The following is a 24,460-nucleotide window of genomic DNA, read 5'->3' on the forward strand; positions in this document are numbered from 1 at the left end:
CTTGGTAGGATTCGATTCCTCCTTTGGTGATTCAAGTCCCACCCTTGTCTTTTCTGGTGAAATTATCTGAAGATACTATTTGCAAGTTGACCCAGCTCTTCAAACTGCTACTGCAGATGCAGTATCATACAAAAACAGGCAAAATCATGATGTAGTTTTCATCTCCCCAAACAGCTATCTTATGCATTTCAACTCAGTATTTACCCAGGGCTTTCTTAGCATTAATAAAACTATCTAAAAAATTCTTAACACATCTTTATGACACTGGAAGAATCCTTTGGTAATCTTATTAGGGAAGATATTTCTGGAAAAGGAAAAAAAGTAAATGGGAAGCGATTACATTGGTAAGTGTTCTGGGTTCCAGACATTAGGCCCAAATCAACTTACTTAATTCTTAAAAGAGTACATACCTAGGGATACTATTACCCTCATTTTATTTATTGAGAAAAAATTCAAAAAAGTAAATTGACCAAAGTAAGTAATAAGTAGGAAAGCTAGTAATGAAATTGGTCTGGCCTGAAAGTCAATCATCTTCCCAAGACTGCACAGTGCATCCAGTAAAAAATACTGCCAGAGAGCTTGAGAAAATAGCCCCAAGAATTCTACCTTCTGGATCTAGTGTTTCATTTCCAGGTAACACAAGGAAACATTTTCCAATTGCTTGAATATTTAATAGTACAGGAAATGAAAACAAATTGCAGTACGTGGCCTTTACTGTTTGTTTCATAACAGAGACGGAAAAGAGAGTTTTATTTTAGTGGAAAAAAAAGTACCACATTACAAGTAAAAGTGTGTCTACAAAGGGTAAGTCATTTGGCATTTTGGATGAGAGCGAATTCATGTTAAAAGGATTCTGAAGTTTTCCTTCCCACTCACTGCTCAGCGACTACTGCTTAGATGCACCCCTTCCTCTCCTGCCATCTCCATCTACCTATTACCTTCTTAGGAATATTTCACTGTCAAAAGCAGCTCGGTTTGGTGAGAGCAGCAGTCTTATTTGCCCCTTCCCTGGCTTTGTCCTAATGGAAGAGGACCCTCCTGAAGCCCTCTGCTGCTTTCAGAGGAGAGGCCAGCAATTCACTGAGAAGGCCATTTCTTAGCTAAGCTGCCCTGTCCTTCCCCGCTGCACTGCTCTCTGCAGCTTCCAGCTCGGATGAAACAAACTTTTTCTTTGAGCCTCTCAATTGTCACCTCTCTATCCAGCTTGCATCCCCGGGGCTAAAAGAAATCTTGATCAGAACTCTAAGTGGGTCATAATACCTTTTATTAAGCAGGAATCTGTAAATACCGACTTGAGGCTGTCCAAGGTGTTTGTATCCAACAAGGTCAGGAAATGGCCGTGTTTGGATTAACCACATTTTCTTATAACTAGTTCTCACTTGTCATATACATACCAGACTTATTTTCAAAGAGACAATGTCAATACATTTTTGTGATTGCTTTCTCTCTTTCTGTCTCCAGATTCATTCTCTTCCCTTCTCTGCCGTGCTCTGTGCTCCAACATGTCAAAATCTATGTACTAAATGGCATGACTCAGGCGCTCTGGTCGATGGCTCCCGGGTGCATGCAGCCAATCGGAAGCACTGACAGGAGGCCCGAGGGCGGGAGGCTCGGGTACTGACCTGCCTCTGACTGTCTCTGGGCCACTTTTCCTCTTCCAGGGCTCTTGTCCTCACTGGGCTGCAGGAACTTTCTCCCTCTGCCCTTCCGTCCCAGGGGCAGCACTGCCACTAAGCCCTGGCTGCCTCTCCATCCACTGCCAGTTCCTTTAACACACCCTGCTCTGCTGTAAATAGGCCCTTCATTAAACACTCTTCAGGAGCCCTTCCAGGGTGACATCTGAGCCCCACCAGGACCCTGACTGACATCACTGCAGTTGCCCTTCTGTGTTTTGTAAGTGATCTTGATGCGTTGTTCTGAGAAGTGTGGCAAACACGAAAGATAAATGAGACACACTGCTGTCCTTACCCTGCTTGAGAATCTAGTCAGGGACATAAAATCATCAAAAGCACATCATACTCTGTCAATCAAGGCAATATCCAAGACCTAAACTTGTCCTGTGACCCTGCCCTCCACCCAGACATACCGGTCTTCAGTCCCATTCACACAGTGCCAGTGTAATGATCTAGGAAACAGTGGCCAGGCGTGTGGCAGACCATGGCTCTCTGTCCACGGATGACAGCAAAATTGGTCCTGGACTCCTTTGCCTCACGCCTCCAATGCCATCTCACCACAAACTCCTGCAGGTTGTATCTCTTAAAATCCCTCAACTTCACCCAACTTTTCTTTCGTGCTCCTGTCCCACTCTAGCAGAAGGCAGGATGGTTTCTCATCTCAATTTCTGCAACGACTGTCCGCTGCCTCCCTAGCCTCCAGTCTTGCCTCCTTCCGGTCCATGCTTTAAGCCAAACCCAAAGGCTCTTTGTTACGTCATCCCACTGCTTTAGGCCCTTCCTAGGATAGAGTCCAAGCCATGAAATGGCGTAGCTCTGATGGTGACAACCTCTCCAGACTCGCTCCCCCTTCTTTATAGCCTGCCTCCCAGTCTGAGCTTCCTCCAGTTCCTTAACAGAACTCTGTCTTTCCCCAGCGTGGTGCCTAGACTCATACTCTCTCCTCTGCTGTGGACACCTTCACTGTCTTCCTACCCTTCTCTCCTGGCTAACTTCTATTTTATCATTCAAGTGTTGGCAGACACATCACTTCCTCTGACAATCATTCCTGTTGCCACCACCCACCTGCCTCCAAAAACAAAGTTTGCATTCAGTGGTTTTCCTGTGATGAAGCTTCTGCAGCATCCTTTATTTCCCTCAGCACCTTCCTACAGTATTCTTGTAATCACCAGCTTATACAGTCCCTCCCTGACAGTAAGCTATGTCAGGGCAAGAACCTGGTCACTGCTCAGCCTCAGCACTTAGGAAAGAACCTCCATGGTCGAAACTATTTAACCACTGAAATTTGAAAGAAGGAAAGAAATTTCAACCAGGTTTTCTGGGCAACAATGTCAAAATTCTTATTCCGGTATTATCTAGGAGCAAAGGGAGTATCTGTCAACAGACACGGGCCTCTGAATGTCCAAGGAGATGTTCTAAATGTACCTGCAGCTCTCTGTGTCCTAAACCCATCCTTCACTAAGGAAAATAAAATCCGAGGCCTGTGTCAAAGGAAGTGAGGCAGAGACTGCTCTGTGAGCCCCCTGCCCCCTTCTCTCCTTCCCAGGATAGGTGATGCCTGCTTGAATAGAGGAAGCCGATATGATAGCCTTGGAGTTATTTTCAGAGGTTTCATTATCTCAGCTGGAAAATCCTGGACAGGTTTTGCAAACCAAATGGAGTTCAATTAATATATCAAAAGCAAAGGATCAAGACCTAAATACTGAGAATCAATGTTAGCAAAAATCTCTCAGCGTTAGCAAAAATCTCTCAGCAGCCAGATGATCAAGTTCAGCCTCTTGAAATGATCTTAAGAGGGTAAACTGAGATTTTCCTGAAATGGTGCTGAGAGACATGGGAATGGACTAAAATGAAGCCATTTTATTGTACATTGATGAAATCACAGAACCAGGCTTGATGAGCCCTCTCCTCAACTCTTTTTCTCAAGGCAAACCAAAGACAGTTAAATTCCTTTTTTAATTAGATTACCATTGCCAGGGAAACCTTACTAATTCATCTCCCAGTGATTAAAAATGTATGATAATGAGGATGAATACTGAAGTTTATCTATGGGGAAACAAATTTTCTTAAAAATAACAAGGCTATGAAAACATTTTTTAAGCTCATTAAAACAAACCTTCTGTGCACTCTGTTGTATGCAAAGATGCAAACTATATAAGGACTTTTACTGAGAAAAACATAGGCTTAGCCATTCATGTTCATCTCCTCTCCCCTAAAAGATCCCAGTGAACAAGACAAAACAAAACAGTAAAATAGGTATAAACCTACAAGAGAGTAAGGTAAGAAAGAGTTCAATATGTATTTGAAGGACAGATGATGATGGAGCCCAGTAACTGTCTGCAGAATGGAGGGAGAGCATAAAACGTTATAAAGTAAAGGGCTGCAGAAAGGATTCCAGTGAAGGGTGAGCCCCCTGGCTTTGCACAACTTGCAAGGGCTTGTAACACCGAGACAGAGAGAGTTAGAGCTGGTGCAGGGCTGAAAGCAAGGGCACTATGTGAGGTCTCTCAGCTGAGTGGTGGGACTCTCAAAAAGTTGGTGGCCAAAGGGAGGGGCTCAAGATGGTGGCGTGAGTAGGGCGGCAGAAATCTCCTCCCAAAAACATACATATTTTTGAAAATACAACAAATACAACTATGCATAAAAGAGAGAACAGAAGATACAGTACAACAGCCAGGCTACATCTACATCTGCAAGAACTCAGCATCTCACCAAAAGGGTAAGTTACAAAGCCATGACCCGGTGGGACCTGAGCACTCCCCCCATACCCCAGCTCACCAGCAGGAGGAAAGGAGTCAGAGTGAGGAGGGAGAAGAAGTGCAGGACTGCTAAATAACCAGCCCTAGTAATCTGCACTGGGAGCACAGACACACATTGCGTAGTGTACTGGATATTAGAGAAACGGAAAAGTAAAATCTGAGATGGAGACTGCGAGCGGGTCCCCACAGCCGGCTCCCCTGGGACAAAAGGAAAGTGTGTGCCATTTAAAAGTCTTAAAGGGACAAGGGCTCAACAGCTGGACAAAATTATCTTGGCACACTCAGCCCAGAAAGCTGGGAATCCTACAGAACTTCAGGTGCACCAACCCACTGGGGGAGTAACCCAGTTCCAAAGCCCCTCATGGCGATAAGCAGCCTGCCATTCATTGCCCCCCGCCGGCGCTGTAAGCAAACAAGCTGACCCGCCACAGCAGTAGAGCAGCGGGAGAGAGGCCCCGCCCACAGCAACCACACAGTCTTCTTCCAGCACGCAGCTAAGTGCGACAGACCCAGAGGCTGCTGCTGGCGCATAGCTGCCCAGCACACAGAGAGGGAGCCGGAGCAAGGCACGAAGGGGTGCCATTCTCGCAGGAGAACACACCCTATGCATCTGCCACTCCCTGCAGGGCTCTGGGCTATCCTGAGGGCTGCACTCTCTTAATAAGAGAGTGATCTGAGAAGTTGGTTGGTAGAATTTCAATCTTTTTGAATTTACTGAGGCTCTTTTTTGTGGCCTTGTATGTGGTCTATTCTGGAAAATGTTCCATGTGCACTTGAGAAAAATGTTTATCCTGCTGCTTTTGGCTGTAGAGTTCTGTAGATGTCTGTTAGATCCATCTGTTCTAGTGTGTTGTTCAGTGCCTCTGTGTCCTTACTTGTTTTCTGTCTGGTGGATCTGTCCTTTGGAGTGAGTGGTGTGTTGAAGTCTCCTAGAATGAATGCATTGCATTCTATTTCCTTGTTTAATTCTGTTAGTATTTGTTTCACATGTCAGTGCTCCTGTGTTGGGTGCATATATATTTATAATGGTTATATCCTCTTGTTGGACTGAGCCCTTTATCATTATGTAATGTCCTTCTTTGTCTCTTGTTACTTTCTTTGTTTTGAAGTCTATTTTGTCTGATACAAGTACTGCAACACCTGCTTTTTTCTCCCTGTGGTTTGCATGAACAAAGAAAAAAACTGAAGGAATAAAACAGCAGCAGACTCACAGAACCCAAGAATGGACTAACAGTTACCAAAGGGAAAGGGATTGGAGGGGATGTGCAGGAAGGTAGGGATAAGGGGAAAAAAGGGGGCATTACTATTAGCAGATATAATGTAGGGGGGTCACGGGTAGGGCTGTACAACACCGAGAAGACAAGTAATGATTTTATAGCATCTTACTACACTGATGGACAGTGACTGTAACAGGTTATGTGGGGGGTACTTGATGATGGGGGGAATCTAGTAAACATAATGTTGCTCATGTAATTGTAGATTAATGATACCAAAAAAAAAAAGTTGGCAGCCAAGTGTTCTCCCAGTCTCCCCCAACTTCCTACACCCAAGGCAAGGGACTGAATGGTTCATCCCTAATTAACTCAATGGACCCAGAAAAACTTCAATATTTGCAGAAGTTGAAGCAGTTTCTTAGAAGGCTGATTCACCAAGCAATAACTACATGAATTCTCAACAACTGATAAGTCTTTCTTCCCAAACACATAGGTTCCAACAGGTTTCTTAGTTTCTCAGCTTAAAAAAATGAACAGATAGTGAAGGAGTACCAGACATTTGACAAAACCTCCAGCAAAGAAGATGGAAATCCAAACAAACAAGCAGGAAAAAAAGGTAACTGGAGAAACGAAGAGCACAAAGAAAAATTAACGAAACTAACAGACTAATAGTCTCCAAGAACTAAGAGAAAATATAGCATTTATAAAACAAGAACAGAGTTCTATTAAAAAGGAACATTCAGAGAACAAAAAGAACTAAAATAAATGGCTGAAATTTAAACAGAATATATTCATGAGAAGGGTCAAGAAATAAAGTAAAAACATGTGATGGAAGTAACTGAGAGAGAAACAGATTTAGAAGACAAATCTAGGGGGTCTGGTATCCTTCTTAGAGGGAATGCAGAAAGAGAGAACAAAGGAAAAAAAGAGGACATTATAAATAAGAAATGTGGGAAAATGTCCCAGATCTAGGTCATGAGTATCAGAATAGATTTACAAATGGGCTGTGAAATAAATGATCAACACCCATTACTTAAAACAAATAATAAACCTTTAAGATTCATTTGATTTTTAAACTGCTTTTGTTGTTTTGGTAATATTTACAGTTTCATTTAAAATAACTTTAAAAAGGGAGTGTCTTCCATATATTCTTGGGTCTGTTATGAATACTGCACAGCATGCTTCCTTATTTTGTCTTCCTGAGTATACTTAATAATAATACAACTATTTAGGATTTTATTTCATATTTCAGACTTCTGACTAATTCAGCCCAACCTTTCCAAACTTCCCTTTCCAAACCACCTTTAAACAAAATGTTGAAATGTTACTATATGTCTCAATTCCTGTATTTCTCAAATGTACAAAGTGAGAACTGTTCAATCAACCACCAAGGTCATGTCTCTACTTAAGCATTTCCTTTCTATAGTAACAAAATATTTCACAAGGGGTTGTCTAGGTGAGAAGAAAGGAAAGATAGGTAGCTAGGTACAGATAATAGATAGATAAAGATGGATGGATGGATGGATAGATAGATAGATAGATAGATAGATAGATAGATAGATAGATAGATAGATAGAAGGATAGATAGATAGATAGATAGAGGCAGGTGAAAAATATGACCAAAATGGTACTCCTGGTGGTAGAGGAAAGTCCACATTTTCAAATGAAAGTGGTAGATCATCTAAAAGATAATCCTCGTGATTTTTTGTTTTTAGTTTTAAGCATTATGGTAAATGTTTAATTTATTTTTTAATATTAGTTGAAAAAACCAGAACATTTCTTTTGTTTACAATATAGATAGATAGATAGATAGATAGATAGATAGATAGATAGATAGATATAGATAGAGAGAGAGAAAGGCAGATGAAAAACGTGACCAAAATGGTACTCCTGGTGGTAGAGGAAAGTCCATATTTTCAAATGAAAGTGGTAGATCATCTAAAAGATAATCCTCATGATTTTTTGTTTTTAGTTTTAAGCATTATGGTAAATGTTTAACTTATTTTTTAATATTAGTTGAAAAAACCAGAACATTTCTTTTGTTTACAATATAGATAGATAGATAGATAGATAGATAGATAGATAGATAGATAGATATAGATAGAGAGAGAGAAAGGCAGATGAAAAACGTGACCAAAATGGTACTCCTGGTGGTAGAGGAAAGTCCATATTTTCAAATGAAAGTGGTAGATCATCTAAAAGATAATCCTCATGATTTTTTGTTTTTAGTTTTAAGCATTATGGTAAATGTTTAACTTATTTTTTAATATTACAGTTGAAAAAACCAGAACATATATTTTGTTCACAATATACATAGCCAACTACAAGCAGTTCCATGGCCATGTGAAGAGGCATCCAGTTCCAGCAACACTGTAGTCTACAAAAATTCAGAAACTCTTCTGTTATGAACACCTGGATATATTAGGTAAGATATAATAAGAAAAGTTTGCTTGATTATGTTTTAATGTAATTCTGAGATTTAAAGAAAGAAAAGGAAACTCCCAGTTGTCAAAAAAAAAAGGGTGAGAAGGCGTTGGAAAGCAGGGTAGCATTTAAGCTGATCATGAGGCATGCCTGGGAAAGTGGAGTGGGGCTGTGGTCTTGGCAGGTGGTGGGTTGGGTACTGGTGGGTGGGCTGAGGACTTGGAGCTTGTTACATAGATGATAATTAAGGCTTAGAGAGCCCATGAGTTGGGAAACTGAAACCAGGTTCCTGCAGAAAGCCAGCAATTTCAAAAGGCTAAAAATCTTTGTGAAACAAAGTTGTACAACATAATCTCTGATCAACAGCTTGGGGAGATGACCTGGAAACTTCTCCGGGAATCCCACCCCTGCACCACCTGGCACCCAGGAATGAAGCTATTTTGACAGAAAGCAGCATTTCTGTCATGGTTATGCTGCCAGGAACTAAAAGATGCGTACGTTGTCATCTCATCATCACAGCAGTTATACATGGTCAGTATTATTAAGTGTGTTTTATAGATAAGGAAGCTGGCAATCAGAGAGATTAGATGATTTGTCTAAAGTTAAAGGGAGTAAGTGACAGAATTGGGATTCAAACCTCAACTCTGGAGTTATAGTCACTGATATTTACAGGTAGTTAATTTGGACCTCCGTTTTAGATATTTACACTGTGCCCACTTATCATAGCACCATTATAAATTAATTTCACATTTTTCCTTTGTTTCCAAAATGTAATGTCAATCATGATCTGCTGGCAATAATTTCAGTTATAAAGACCACCATGATGTGTCCAACTAAGACCAAACAAAACAGAACCAAGAAAATACATCAGTTGTGAGCTTCTTAACAGGAGAAGCACTTTTCACAAGCAAGGCCTTACCATGGAGAGAAGACAGATAAAAGTACCGCTTGAATTCATTCTGGATGTACTAAAGGAGGGGATTGTTCAATAGTATTCCAGGTTTAAAGACGACAGATGAGACCTCTCCATGAAGTGTTGGAGGGGGGGGGCAATAATGTGCCCCCAAACACTGGGAAAAGGAGGAAATGAGGCTAGTGAAATGATTAGCCTTTTGTTAGTGGTCACCAAAAGACCATCCATTTATAAATGTGTAAATCAAGTATTTGGGACCATTTAAAACTCCAAATAAATGGGAGCAACTCCAAGGAGCCAGGACTGGAAAATGATTAATTTGATAAGCAAAAACAAAAATATACTGTTCTGATATCCACCAGGAACAAGACCGTGTGAACAGAAGGGGACAGGGGAGAACTGCTTTGGGGAGCCCTGGCCCATTTACCTACAGCCCAAAGAAGAAAGGAGTCTCAGTAAAGCAGAAATAACATAGTAGCCCCCAAGGCAAGGCTCTCCTGACTAGGAAAGGGAGAGCTTCCAGCTTCCTTGTCTAAAATATACTTTTAAGGTCTATTAGCATCTCCTGTATTAATAACCTTGGTGACAATTTAATATCTCACACAGCCGACCTACATGGAGAGAATGCACTGCTTAGTCTGCCTAGAAAGTCCACATTGCTTTTGCTACTTGGCGTTCTGGTATTCTGCTTAAAAGCACAGTTGTCTTCCAGTACAGCCTGCCCACAACGGGAGGACATACAAATCCTCCGAAGTGACAACTGCATAGCCCATTACAAGTTGGTTAGTATGAGTTTTCAGAGATGGATCCAGCATCACTAGGCCACCAGTCAGGTTTCTGATTTTCTGTGTCTGAAGCTTGGGCACTGGATTGTGGTGACAACAGAGGGGGCACCTTGCGGGAACATATCCACAGGAATTATAGGACTTAGCAGATCACACCCCTCTGAATCACACTGTGCTGAATGGAGCTTTTCCGTTTGAAACGACAACAGCGTCTTCTGTGAATTTTTCACTTGTGCACATAAACAAATGTGCACTGTTTTTCAAGAAAGGCTGTGGGAATGCTCCAAAATTTAACCATGAAGATCTACAGTGCAATCTGTCACTAGTACACAGAGTCATTATGAAAGCTGCATACACCTTCCCTATCAGTCCATCTGCTTTCAACCCAGTAACAGGCTTGATTAATGGATGTCCTGGTTTCTTTAAGTATGTTGAGCCTGGCAGGATAGAAATGTGCTTTTAGTTATTCTCATATTTCCAAGGCTATATAGTAGAAGATTTTTTTAAGTGTTCAAAGAAATGGATAGTTAAATATGCCATTTATTATTTATTAATATATCATAAATATTTGAATGCCTGCATTGTATCAAGCAACATTCTAGAAAGCAGGCATATTAAAATGAAAACGAAAAAAATGGTCCTTGACCTCACACCTCAAAGACCTTATGGCCTTAAGGACTGGGTAGGCATGTAAGAGAAAACCTCAAGTCCTATAAAGGGTGCTTCATGAACAAACCTACACACGAACGATAACCAGACCAGTATCACACCTGTGCTGAGACTCCAAGGGTGACTAGGGCTGTCAGGAAGGTAACTGCAGGACGTGCACAGGCTGTTTAATGGGGAAGCGTGAAGGATGAGCTGGGGGTAGCTGGACAACTAGGGAAGATCCCAAACATGATGGGTTTTTACCCAACACTGGGGAGTTTCGCTATGAGCGAAAGTGACAAGGAGCTATTTTGACCAAATGGGTAAATTTTGAATGTTTTCCATTCCCTTGGCTCCCTGGGCGTAGGGTGGACATAGGAGATGGGGAAGGAGCAACCTAGGAACAGAGCACCCAGTAGGGAACAGGTTCAAAAGTCTGGAGGATTGAGGATGTGGACCTGGGTGAGGGGAGTGGCTGTGAAGGCGCAGAGCTGAACATGCCAACAAGAGATATTTAAGAGGAAGAATAAAAAGAATGTTGTAATCACTGACAGTCCCTGGCAGTGACATGTTCTTGTGGACTCAATGCCTGCTGGGTGACCTTTTCCACAGAAAGAGCAGCAATCCCTGCCTGCTGTTCTCCAGCTGTTTCCATTTGAGAAATTGAGCACTAGAGTTTTTAATGCAACTGTAAGTAGCTGTGTGTCACCAACCAAAGGGATTAGCCCTGAGATGCTGTGGCATTTGTCATTTCTCAGGGTTTAGCATCCAGGAGACCATTAACCCCAGGCCACAGTGCTTACGGTTCAGGTGAGCTGTTCTGCCAGGCATTGAAGTCGGAGGAATGGGGTCTCATGATTAAGAAACTGGGCTGGGCTTCAGCCATGCCTGGGTTGGAATCCCAGACCCACCATGTGTTTCAACTCTTATTTCTGAACTAAAGTCTCATTGTCTGTCAAATATAGAGATCAGACTACTTATTACCTAGGGTTGTTCTTTGGAGCAAATGAGATACTTACTAAATTCATGCAGAAGTGGAGGAACTAAGAGTCTATCACAGATCAGATCAGCTGACTCCAGAGTTAACATTCTCTCTTTCTCCTTTATATTTAATAGTTGTATTATTTTCATTATACTTTTTACAAATGCTACAATTTCAATTTCTATTTCCCCTTTGACCTGAGAGATAGTTCATAAAGAGCTTTGAAAAATCCATGAAGAAAGGCTTTCTGTGCCTTTCTGTTATTGCTTTTGTAGTTTTTGGTTTTGTTTGTAGTGTTGTTAAGGATCTTTTAGTTTTATTTCACTATCATCAGGGGCTGTTACTTATATTATTTCTACCTATGGAACTTAACCACATTTTTTGGGGGGTGACCTAATCTGTGGTTAATTTTGCAAATGTTCTATGTGGATTTGAAAAGAAAACATTTTCTTCATTTTCAGGGTACAATATTTGTGACGTATCCAGATCCCCTTTTTTATTAATTATGTTTTGTGGGTCTCTGGCATCTCTATTTATCTTTAGTTCACTTTCCCTGAGAGTACTAGTTAAATCACCTAAAATTAGTATGTTCCTATTTCATCTACAGAAATTCTCTCTCTAGTGCATTGATAGCTTCTATAATATCCCAGGTTTTCTAGTCTCTGTGTTTTTCTAGTAACAGTAAACTGATACTGTTGCCTGCTCTATAGGTATGAGTTTGAAGCCCAGCTATACCATCTGTTGGCTGTATGATGTCCACAACTTATATAAGCATGAGCCTCAGCTTTTTATCTGTAGAATGGGGACAATAATTAGAAAATCAGAGGGCTGTTAATGAGAAAAAGCAGAGTTACAAATTCAAGGACTAGGCAGGAAATGTTAAGGGCCAGGCAGGCAATTAATTGAATCCCCAAACTGTGAAGCAAATCAGAAGGTCGAGGTGAGCTCATTCTCTTGTCAAAGGAGATGCCTTCACTGGACTCCTGTACATTGGAGCCCTGTTTACTGCAACATGGGCCTAAAAATATCATCAGCTCTTCCAGCTTTTCTAGAAAAACAGAAATCTGCTTTCTTAATGTGAAATTTCCCAACCTGTCAATGTGGCAACTAATTCAAATTTCTTTAAAACAGTAGATAGACCATTAAAACACACACACACCCAGACACCTGCGGGCTGGGCACACAGGCTGTCACTTTGTATTCTCTGGTCTGAAGTAATCGGCATCATGCCCAGCACCAGACAGGCACTCGATATACTAAGAATTCATCAGATTTGAAAACTTAAGACATCAGTCTCCTGAGAGAAAATACTTGTTTGACTGGGTGTGTAAGAGGGAAGAGGAAGCTCAGAGTAACCAGGACAGCCACTGTAGGCCCAGGAAATTGGCAGAACTCAAGGGGGACAAATCAGAGATGCTGGAGTGGCTCATGGAAGAATCCTGACTCTTGCCAGCCTGCCTATGCTGACTCATCTTTTGCTGATACTCGCTGGCTTTCTTCTACAACTGCCAAGCTCTGACCCCTATACAGATTTAACTGACACAGAAAGTGTAGGGGGAGTGGGGCAGTTCCTGCAGCTGGCGGGAGTCAGAAGTGCTAGCAATTTCCTTAGAGCGTGCTTACTGGGAGAGAACAGAAAACGCTTGGAGCTGTGAGCCAATGAGGCAACTTCCTCCCTGCCCCTATTCCCTTCGGCATTTCCCAGTGGCAACTCTGAAGCCAGCAAAATACTTCCTACTCGGGTAGGTTGCAGCTGCCCCACACATGTTATAAATAAGAGCCAGTGGAGTGGTTCCTATTTTTAGCATTTGAATGTGGATGCTAAGGTCACCAAGATTCACTGGTTCAATTCCTCTCCTCCCTATATCTCTATATCTCTTGTTTTCCTCCAAGATGCATGCTTTCTGGTCAGATGAGTTACAGTAAGGTTTTGAGGGAAGGGGGACCCCCAAATATTTGCTTGTCTTGGCTGGATCCCTTATGATCACTCTGGATTAGGTGATATGACTACCCCGTGGCATGAGAAGTCATGCACAGACTTTGGGAAATAGCATTCCAGGTTGGTTTCAAAGCCACTCCTTTTTCTCTCTGGGGCATAAGGAGAGGTTTAGAGCAGAAAATAGCATTAAGGATCCTCTCATCAAACCGTTTAAGTACACTGCTGAGAGCACCGAATGCCAGAGAGGCTGATTTGCTTATCACTAACTAACACTAAAAATAAATATTTTTGCAGCTTATATTCATGGAAGGTTTTCCTGTGCTAAGCACTGCACATGGATTTCCTCACTTACTCCTCACAACTCAATGAGGCATCCATTTCAATTATTCCCATTTTACAGATAACAAAAGTGAGGATTAACAGTGTTAGAAATCTGCCCAAAGTCACAAAAAGTAGCAATGGTAGACCTAAGAAGGACATTCAAGGTCCCACATCCAGTTCTTCAACTCTTTCCGGAACCAGAGCCCAGTATACGGATTCTCCTTGAGCATAAAAGAAAGGAACAGAGGACGAAGAAGAGAGGAGGGAGGCCTGGCTTGGACACATACGTTCTCTCAGTGGGGCCTTTTCAGCCTGTTCTTTGGAAACCGTTGAGTGTTTTCAGAACACAGGCACAGCCCCAGCAAAGTCCTCTTTTAACCTCAGAGGCTGAAGAGCTGCTGAGACATGTAGGAGATCACTGGCCTCTTTACCTGTTCTCAGGGTCAGCCAAGGTCATATTCCGGGTGATGTAGCACATCTTGAGAGGGATGCTTCTCCGATCTCTATGGAAGGAGATGGACTGTGATGACAGAGGGTCTGAGGAGCTGCCCCCTAACCGAGGGGACTCGGGTGGGGGCGTTTCCCATCCAATCTCGGATACTGGGGAGCCTTTCTTCACATAGGGTGTGGCTTCTCGCATGTACTTCACTGCAAGCAGAAAGACAAAAAGTGCTTTTAAGTACATGAGGGTGGAATTTCTGGAAAGTCGATTGAATTTTTGAAACCTGCATGAGACAAGCTCTTAATACTGAGCCTCTTAAATTCTGAACCAGATTCAGAATTTCCGTTCCTCTCAAAATAGTTATTCTGTTATTTAAATTCTATACCGAAGCATTAAATTCTATACCAATGTGGTCTTTAGAACTTGCTATTATGATATTATGGTGATCTGAACATGAGAATTATTTTCAGTTTTTTCAACTATAGTAACTTTTATCTTTTCTGATTATAAGTTACATGTTGGGAAAGATGTTAAAGAACAAATGGGCAGAGAATAAGAAATCCTATCTCAGGCTAAAAAACATACAATTATTCAGTATATAAGTACAGAATCTGGTAGCCATATTCACTATCCATGTCACCATTTTTCTGTTGAGAAGCAAAGAAAAGCTTTTCAATTTAATAGTGCTAAGAATATATATACAAAGAAAGACAAATACTTACTTCATAATGACAAAAATTTGTAAGAGCAAACATACTATATGTAAGAGCTGAAAACTAAGAACAACCTAGATATCCACTAGAAAAAAAAGACAAAACAAGTAAGTGTATATAGATAAATGTATGTATTTAAGACATGTATATAGTCAATTTTTAAAAATGAGATAGAGATGTGTTGATGTAGGAAGACCTGTAAGATCTATTGTTAGCTTAAAAAAAACAGTAGAGAGAAGTACATACACTTTAATCTTTTTGTGGATAAAATCATAAATGTTTGTAAACCTACAACAATCTCTGGATAGTAACACAAGAAAATGCTAATAGTAGTTAGCTCTGAGGAATGGAAATAAAAGTCAAGTTGATGGAGAAACAAACCTTTACTATTCATTTGTACCATTTTTATGTCTAGCCATATGCACATATTACTTTTACAAATTAAAAAAAATAAAAATGTTTTAAGAGCTGAGTGGAGCAGACTGAAATTCTGCTCTTTGCTGTATTTGCTTGGTCTTAAAAAGTTATTTGCCTACCCTGAATTTAAGCATTTGATCCTTAGAAGGCTTTTGAGTTAACAGGGCAACTATTGGACCAAGCAATATAAACTTCCATATCTTTCTCTCCATCACTCACACAGTCTGGTTCCCTGCTGCTTGGGGAGGATTTGGCTAAGGCCCATCTGTTGTTACAAATGGCAGTGGACTGGAATAGGTGCAAACCAGGGGACGTTTATTTACTCTAGATCTTTGATGATTCAGTTCCACAAATTAGCATCTTCACTGTGCAAGACATAGAGCTGCGTTTATGGAGACTGTACTAATAAACAATACATAGTTTCCATATGCAAAAGAGTTACAAAGTCATGGGTAACTGTCGTCCATGCTACTGGTGCCCCGTCAGATCCTAGCTGCTACAGTTGTGAATAACTCTCAGTTGCCCCCTACCCTAATCTGGAAATCCACTCTTGGCCAAGAGGGCACTAAGCCTGGGAGGCTATAGAGTTTGCTGCCCAGTTCCCCAGGCAGAGGGTCTTCTTCTTGGGATCCCATCTAAGACAGCGACACAAAGTGTATAAACTATGGCACAAAGCAGAATGAGTTAAGTTTTATAACAGTGATGGAGCACCTTGGAAGAACCCATGAGGAAAATGGATCTGGGAACATGGAGTGATGGATTAGGTCCATAACAAATTAATAAGCATACCCAATTGCATGTGATATGGATATATTAGGGAACTCAATCATAGATATAGATATCAAAAACAGCCATATTAACTCAAGACAGAGATGTCATTTAGCACCAACACCTATTTGAAAAGAAGATTTCAGGGCTTTAACAGAATATAAGTGCAGTTAGGAGAAAATGGCTCCAGAGTGGCAGCAAACATGTTAGCACAAGCTACAGTTACAGAAGAAGAAGCGGTATTTGCAGGCAATGTATCTTAAGGAATACTGTTTATTTTATTTGTTGGCAAGATACTTAAAAAATAACACGGACATACCTAAGAACAATTCAGGGGGACAGGTTGAAACTGTCCAAAGCTGGACTAAACAGGCCTTTCTGAAGACACTGAATTTTTTAATTCTAAAAATGTTTTAATAAAAGTGAGAACATTGCTCAGCTTTGTACACTGTAGGATTACAATTACTGATACACAGGAAATTCAAATATAGGCTGAGATGGTTTGAAGATTCTCCTTTAATTGCATTATTATCTTTCTGGCTGGAGTAGGAAATGTGTGTTGTAGAAGTGAGAATCTATGGATGCTTCATGGAGTAGGTGTCATTTGAACTTGGCCTTAAAAGGGTAGATAGGACTTTAAAAAGTAGAGATAAGGGTAACAATATTCCTTTCATATGATGTACTCTGATTTACAATTTTTATTGCAAGTCCATAGGAAACAAAAGTTGGACCTCAACTTAAAGGCAGATAAAGAAGGAACATTATTATACACCTAATAATGTACCATTTATGGAACCAGCTGCTTTACATAGCTTCCCAAAGTTAAGCATCAGAATGACCATTTAAGGTACCACCCTATATAAAGGCAACTGAGGTTCAGAGAAAAGATGGGTAAGGGATCTTTCATTTATTGAGAATCCATGCATCCACAATAAAAGAATAAATCGTTGTCCCTTTCAGACCCTGCAATGTCTTGCAGGATTCCTTTAATTCTGATGGACACTAGGAGCTTTACATACATTATTTGTTGCAAGACTACTATTATTTTACACATCAGCACACCCATACTCAGAAGTTTAGTGTATGTGGCATCAGATGGCTAGTAAAGGGTGGAGCTGGAATTTGATTTCCCAAAGATCATATTCTTTCATGAAATCTGCCTCCCCTGCCTAGACGAAGGATGCAAAATGATAAGCTTATAGGTTTGGACTTCATTCTATTGGCAGAGGTGACAGCCACGGTGATCTATGAGCAGGGACAGCTAAAACACACCTAGATTTTGTAACACATAAATACAAGTGAATGTGCTGAAGCAGTCAGTAAAAGACACAAAAACTAGATTCCGTGAACTTTGCTAAGTGTTTTTTATGTACTAACTCATTAGATCCTCACAACAATCTTACAATACAAGGACTTCAATCATACCATTTTACCCAACTGCAAAAGAGAAGGGTTATATCATATGCCAGGTTACAGCGCTAGAAAAAGCAGAAACATGAGTCAAATCCAGGCAGCCTGGTCCAGAGTCCTTACTTTTACCGTGAAGCAATACTGTTTCTCACAGTTAAAAAATAAAATTACTTGGATGTGTGTGTGTGTGTGTGTGTATTTAAGTCGATGTTTTTATGTGCTAGGAGAAAACACCCAATTAAATGGCTATTGCCTGTAACATAAAGAGAGCTTGATTTTGTAAGCCTGAGCTATTAAACTATGGCATTTCAATAAATGCCTTTTAAGACACTGTAATATGTATTCATAATAGCGGGTTTAACCTGGCAGAACTGAACAGCTAGTGTCTGCATAATTACACCTCCATGTGCTTACAGACAGTAATTTCAGGCAAAGAGCTGTTGAAACTGATCGAGCAGCCCAGCCCAAACTCAGGCTGCCTCCTAATCAGGACTAATTAATAAACCATGCCCTTTCTGAGCATCATGAATTAAGAACTGTGTTTGAGCAATTAAAATTCCAATCTTCATTTGCAGAAAAAGGGGAGGAGAGCAGCAAGAAGTGGTCTTCATACCAATAACCCACCAAGTCACTTTCAATATGTTTCTAGTTTTGCATCTGAAGGCTAGGCTGTTATGAAGATTTCAAAAGAACATTCAGGAAAGCCCAAGTTCGTGGAGCCCCTGAGTTGCCACAATTAAATCTTTGTCGAGGCGGCCAGATGACAGTTGAAAGGAAAAGCGCACTTGGGCTACTAATGAGGAAATGCTTTAGACAAATCCAATCAACTCTCCTACCGGTTTGGTTGCTGAGGAGCCAGCAAGTCAATCTGACATGTACAAGTTTTCTTCTTAAAAATAACAGAAACAACAAAAAAGGGATTGCCAAATTACAGGAAGGAAAATAAATATTTGATTACTCTAGGGGATGTGTACGCAGCACGTGCATTTTCTACTGTGATTAAGGGGGAAGGCAAGAAACCTAGATATTTGGACCTTTGGTGAAACTTTCAAGTTTGGGACAGATTGCTGACAGTGGGATTTGCTGACCAAATGCAAGGTAAGGCTTCCCTTAATGGCATTTTCCTAGGTCACCTCAGAGAGTGAAGATGCAAAGGGAGATCATCAATATTTCAAAAAAGACCAAGAAATGATGAAAGAGGTAATATAAGCTTCTTGGAAACTATAGCTAATTTCTCAGGAGGCTGAGTGGTGAGGTGGAAAGAGAATTGGCCCTGGGAGTCAGGGACCCGGATTACAGCTCCAGGTCTGTTGCTAACTAGCTCTCCGGCCCTCGGAAAGTCACTTCACCTCCCAGACCTCATTTTCCTCACCTGTCAAGGGAGGGAAGTAAGGCCCCTATCTTTCAAACATTCTATGATTCCCTGGGAAGCTGTCTCTTTTAACAACTTAAAAAGAGTATTTTTTACCTCATCTTGCTGTTTGTGTTATTGCCAACAAATAGCTCGGTTAAAATGTGTTCCAATTTCTGAGGCCTTAGGCAGGATGTGTCCTCTGACTTTTAACCAAGCCTCATAGGCACCTGACAAAAATGAAAATAAGCCTACGCTGAGATTATGTACTCAAATTCCTCGTTCTTTGGTTTGTCGGCATTGTCTAGAAGAATTATGTTTTCAATCACTTACCAATATTTATTTCTCTTCTTCCATTCTGCCAAGTGACCTTGAAGGTAGGATTTAAGAGACATTTGAAGGATAACCAAAAAGCTCTCATGAGATCATAAGGACATTCTGGGTAAGGGGCTGAGCTTTACGTGGAGTCTGGCGCAAATTACACTGGGTATGAATTTGTTGAGTAATCTTTGGCCTCCAACTTAAAAACTACCTCATAATTATCCTACTTCAGATAGTACAGTCATTTGATGTGATGTGCCTTGACTCTTCTATGTAGCAAGCTCACTGCCCCCAGAGATGCCTCCAGCGACCCAACCCAGCAGCAAACTGATTGGTTTAGTTATCCATTCATTCAACAATCATGTATGAGATCCTGCTCCAGGCCGGACCCTGAGTGTTGGTTACCCTGGTAAACAAGACAGCATGGGTGCCTGCCCTTGAGGTGCTCTCACATTCCAGGTGCCTTGTATATTGGGGGCCAGGCAGGAGACAGGCAAAAATAAATATAAATCGACAAAAAACAAACAAACAAAAATAAATCGATACACAAATATAGGGCACTGATCTCAAAGAGACACACTCTAGAGGACTTGGGTCTGGGCCCACCTCCTGTCTTCACCTCAGCTAACTACCTCTTAGTCCCCACTCGCCAGTGCAAATGCCAGCCAGAGGAATACTGTTTAATTCTCTGAACATGCCGTGTGCTCTCCTGCTTCTGTTCTGAGCATGTGATCTCTTCTGCATGGAACCCTTTCTGTGAAACTCCTCTCTACATCCTGGATGGAAGTCTCAATTCAGGTAAGACCTCCTTCTTACAGTCCTCCAGGCATGTCCCCCTTAAGCTCCAAACCATGGCTGTGGCAATGGCCACGGATGTCAACAGTGTCAGGACATAAACATGGTGATGATAGCTTATGCCATGCAAGGTGCTGGTCATCTTACAAACATTTAAACACTTACATGTCATATGTGGTTATTTATTTGCACATAGGTCTCTCTGGTGGAATCATAAGGTCCTCAAAGTTGAGTGATTACTTCCAGTAGAGTTTGAAACTCTAGACTCTGAAATCACACTACATAGTTTCAAATCTTGCCTCGGCCACCTGCCAATGGGAGCAGTGAACTGCTAGGTTAAATTTCCTTAACCTTTAATGCCTCCATTTCTCTACCTATAAAATGGGGATGCATAGAAATGTCTACCTCATAAAGTTGCTATGAGGACTGAATGAGCTAACACACACAGAGGGCTTAGAACTGTGCCTAGTACATGCTGAGTGCTCATTAGTATTAGAAAAACAAAAAAAAATTAATACATCTACATCCAAGCAATTAACACAAATGTCTGGCTATAAAATAAGGAATTGTTGAGCAAATGAATGACAGTATAATGGGATCTCCAAGATAAAATTTGTCACCGATTTTTCTCTTGAGCAGGAGAAGTATTACAAATGAAGCAGCAGAGGCCAGAGAGTATCTGTCACTTGTCCAAGGTTTCAAGACAAAGAAGTAACAGATGAAGGTCAGAAATCCATTTCCTCTCTGAGGGTTGGCAAGCTTTTTCGGTATAGGGCCAGACAGAAAAGTTTAGGGGGCTTTGTGGACCTTAGAGTCTCTGCCACAGCTACTATACTCTGCCACTAAACATGAAAGAGCCACAGACGATATGTCAACAAATCAGTATGGCTGCATCCTTTACTTACAAAAGCAAACTCCAACTGGATTTGACCTGTGGGTGTTAGAACAATAACAATAACTAGCAATTATTGACGACTTACAATGCATTGGGCCCTGCTCTAGATGTCTGAAGTATAGTAGTTCATTTAAAAGCAACTCTATCAAGTAAGAATATTATTATGCTTATCTTAAAAGCCAGGGGGCTGTGACATGGAGCACAGAAGTGACTTGCCCAAGGTCACAGAGCAGAAATTGGCAGAGCTGGGGTTTGAACTAAGGCAGTCCAGCTCCAAAGCCTCCAGTTCTAATCCCTTTTCCATGCTCTTTCCTGTGCCCTGGATGTTGTCTCCACCTGCCTCAATCCTGTTTGTTCAACCAGGAAAATATTAAAAATTGTGATTTTAAAAAGACCTTCCTTATCTGAAATGTTTTTCACACGTTTCTTTTCTTACATCAAACCAAATCTTTCCCCTGTAGTTTGTATTCACTGCTTGGGACTCTACAGAGATACACAAAGCATCCTGAGCACTTTATAAACTGATAAAACATAAACGTTGGGCTTTACATAAAGAAACAGACAAGCCAGGTTAAAAGGAGATGAGAACTATGGGTACCTTGCTCACTTGGCAACCAGATGTTATGGGGCTCCTGCTGCACATTCTCTCAGAGTCTGATGGCGATAATGGATGAACCTAATGTGTGGCAGGTATGATAGAATGTTGCTTTTACTACTTCAGGCCCCTAGACAGCTGCTGGGAGAGCCACCAATGGCCTTAGATGGCAAAACTAAGATTTTAAGAGTTTCACACAGGCCCAAACTAAAAAGATGAAATAAAATAAAAATGAGAAGTTCTGCCACTGTGTATTCAAAATAAAAATCACTGTAACATGTAGGATAGGGGGAACTATATGATAAGCAGTTTGTGTGAAGAAAGGCTCTAGGGAGTTCCATGGCTGTGACTGTCATCATAAAGCAGTAGGACATTAGGCTCCATCAGGAGAAGTATAATGTTCAGAAAAGGAGAGGACTCCTTGATCAGCCCATACCTGAAGCCCAAATAAGTGTAACAGTGCTCAAATCAGGGTGAGAGGGTGACCAGGTTGTTGAAAGTTTCAAGGAATAAACAAATTAAATGAGACATTTGAGCATGGTAGCAAAGAGCATAAACTCTGACTGCTGGGGTCCAATTCCTTGCTTTCATATCACGTAGCTCTGTGGCCTTAAGCAAAGCACTTAGTTTCTGCATGTATTAGTTCTTTCATTTGTTTCATAGGATTGTTGTGAGGATGAAATGAGTTAATATAAGTACAGAAATTGATAAGGAACTTGTAGTTAATAACATAAGGGTCAGTTACCATTACTAGGAGTTAACCTAGAAAAGGGAAGATTTATGGGAACTAAATAATGCAGAATTGGGCTAAACTTATCTTGTGTATCTCTGCAGAGCAGAGCCATATCAGTAGATACAAATCACACTGATAATATTTGGATTCAGTATAAAAAACCACTATGAGATAATGAGTTTCCTATTGCTCGTGACATTCAAGCAGAAGCTGGATGAGGTATCACGCAGCCACGCTGCAGAAAGGGTACTTCTACTCTGTGGATGAAAAGATTGAAACCCATTGAAACCCATTCAAACTGTCATGATCCATGTTCCTTCTGGAATATGGTTAAGATACCTAATCCAAAGACTCCAATATAGTGAAAGGAGGTCACGGTTGCATACCATGTCAAATTGTGCCATACATTTCTTTATTATTATATGTTTATACCTACAGATTAGTTATGTGACAATGGGGCAGCTTGATAAGCTGAGTCCTTGACTCCTCATCCACACAGTGAGGAAAACAATGCATTACTTAGAAGCAATACAATGGAGTAGTTTAATAAATGAGCTCTAGAATCAGAGGATCAGGCTCAAATCCTAAATCTCCCACATAGAAGCTGGGCTTCTCTGAGCAAGGTAGGTAACCTCTCTGTATCCCAGTTTCCTCACCTGATAATAACAGGACCTATCTCATAGAATTATTGTAAGGATTAAATAATTTTTTTAACGAAGCTCCTAGAACAATGCCTGGCACTTACTTAGTGCTCAGACTTAACTATTACTATTATGTTACTGCTGTTATTGTTATTATGAGATTTAAAAGGGAAAATGATATGCAAGAATACCAATCTTAGTTTTCTAACTCAAGGAATCATCAAAATCATAAATGCTTGAAAGTATTATCTCATTCATTGCACATAAGTTAAGCCCCTACTTTGTGCATGGTGGAGGACTAGGCACTGCAAGATGCATAATCAGTGGGACGGACAAGTTCCTGCTTGGAGAAAACTAAAAACATGGGAACTGCTATAGAATATAACTCAACGCACACACAAACAACCCAAAGTGTATTCATCAGATAGTAGTAAGCGCTGAGAGGACACAGATGAATGATGTCTACACATTTGCTCCCTCAACACTTTGCCAGCAGGCTCCTCACCATTGCCAATAATCATAATTTCTCTTCCTTGGGAAAATCCAGTAACTATTTTAACAGCTATACCCTAACATCTGAAGACAGGAAGTGAGAAACAAGCAGAAAGGATGTCTGAACAGTCAAGTCCTAATATTGTTTTTACTCTTTCCTAGACAGAATATCGTATGTGAATAGGACTTTACGTCAAAGGGCAGGAAGTTATGTTCTCACTTCCTCTTTACAGGTATCTCTGGAAAATAAACCTTTATTATTCCAGGTGTAGCTTAGCAATAACATCCTGCAAATCAAACCTGGGGCTCAGTGAACTTGGAGTTACTTTTCAATGGCAGAAGCCTAGAGTCATAAAGCTTTTCCAAAGGAAACTACATTAAATAAATCAAATATCATTACCAAGGGCAGACTCAGGTCAGGTTTGAAAATTTTTTTCACCCTGGATGTGCTGCCAACCTAAAGCAATCACAGAAATATATGAATGTAAGAGAGATGTTGGGTGGGGGGCAATGGCGGGGAGGTTTGAAACATCAGGGCCCATCAAAATAGACAATGTTATGATTACCTGCTGTTCTGAAAACTGCTTTACAGTTTAAAACATGTCCATGTACACGATCCCATTTCATGCTTATTGTTACCTCCTCTGAACTCTGCATGAACCAAAAGTCCTGTAAGACTATGACTGAATTGGCTTGAAACTTCCATGCTTAGGAAGGAAGAGCCTCATTTCCCCACCAGATTCTACTCCCTCCCAAACACACACACACACACACACACACACACACACACACACACACAAACACACACATACACACACACACACACAAACAAAATCTTGCTCAACAGAACTAATGCCTATAGGACTCACCTGAGGCATTGGATTTTCTTCTAAAGGCCAAACCCAGCACAGCCTTGCTAACGACAACTCTTGGAAGACTGATTGCCAACAACTACAAGCATTAGATCAGGATGATGGAAAAGAGGTCTGAGCAAGCTTCTTGGGCCTGTCAGAGTCAGAAGATAAAATCTCCTAAGTTTTTCCTCTAAACCTTCAGGAGTTCACTTGACTCTGAACAGCCAAGATAGGGTGCTTATTTTTGTTGTTTGCCTTTTAAGGAGGTAAAGAGGGAATGATGGTGGGCATTACTGAAGACATACAACTTTTTATAATAAACAGACCCACAGGAAAATTTAACAATACAAAAGGTGGACAAATTGAGGCCAAAAG

General features: G+C 40.9%; 1 protein-coding gene across 1 annotated transcript in view; it reads right to left on the bottom strand.

Annotated features, from left to right (window-relative positions):
- The window catches only part of SNTB1 (syntrophin beta 1), a 220,839-nt gene that overhangs the window by 112,967 nt on the left and 83,412 nt on the right, over positions 1–24,460 (bottom strand). The window contains exon 2 of the mRNA XM_073230032.1: positions 14,090–14,306. Coding sequence (XP_073086133.1) covers positions 14,090–14,306 — 217 coding nt within the window. The remainder of the gene's footprint in view (positions 1–14,089; positions 14,307–24,460) is intronic.

The sequence above is a fragment of the Manis javanica genome, chromosome 2 (genome assembly GCF_040802235.1).
Source record: "Manis javanica isolate MJ-LG chromosome 2, MJ_LKY, whole genome shotgun sequence".
In the NCBI taxonomy this organism is placed as follows: domain Eukaryota; kingdom Metazoa; phylum Chordata; class Mammalia; order Pholidota; family Manidae; genus Manis; species Manis javanica.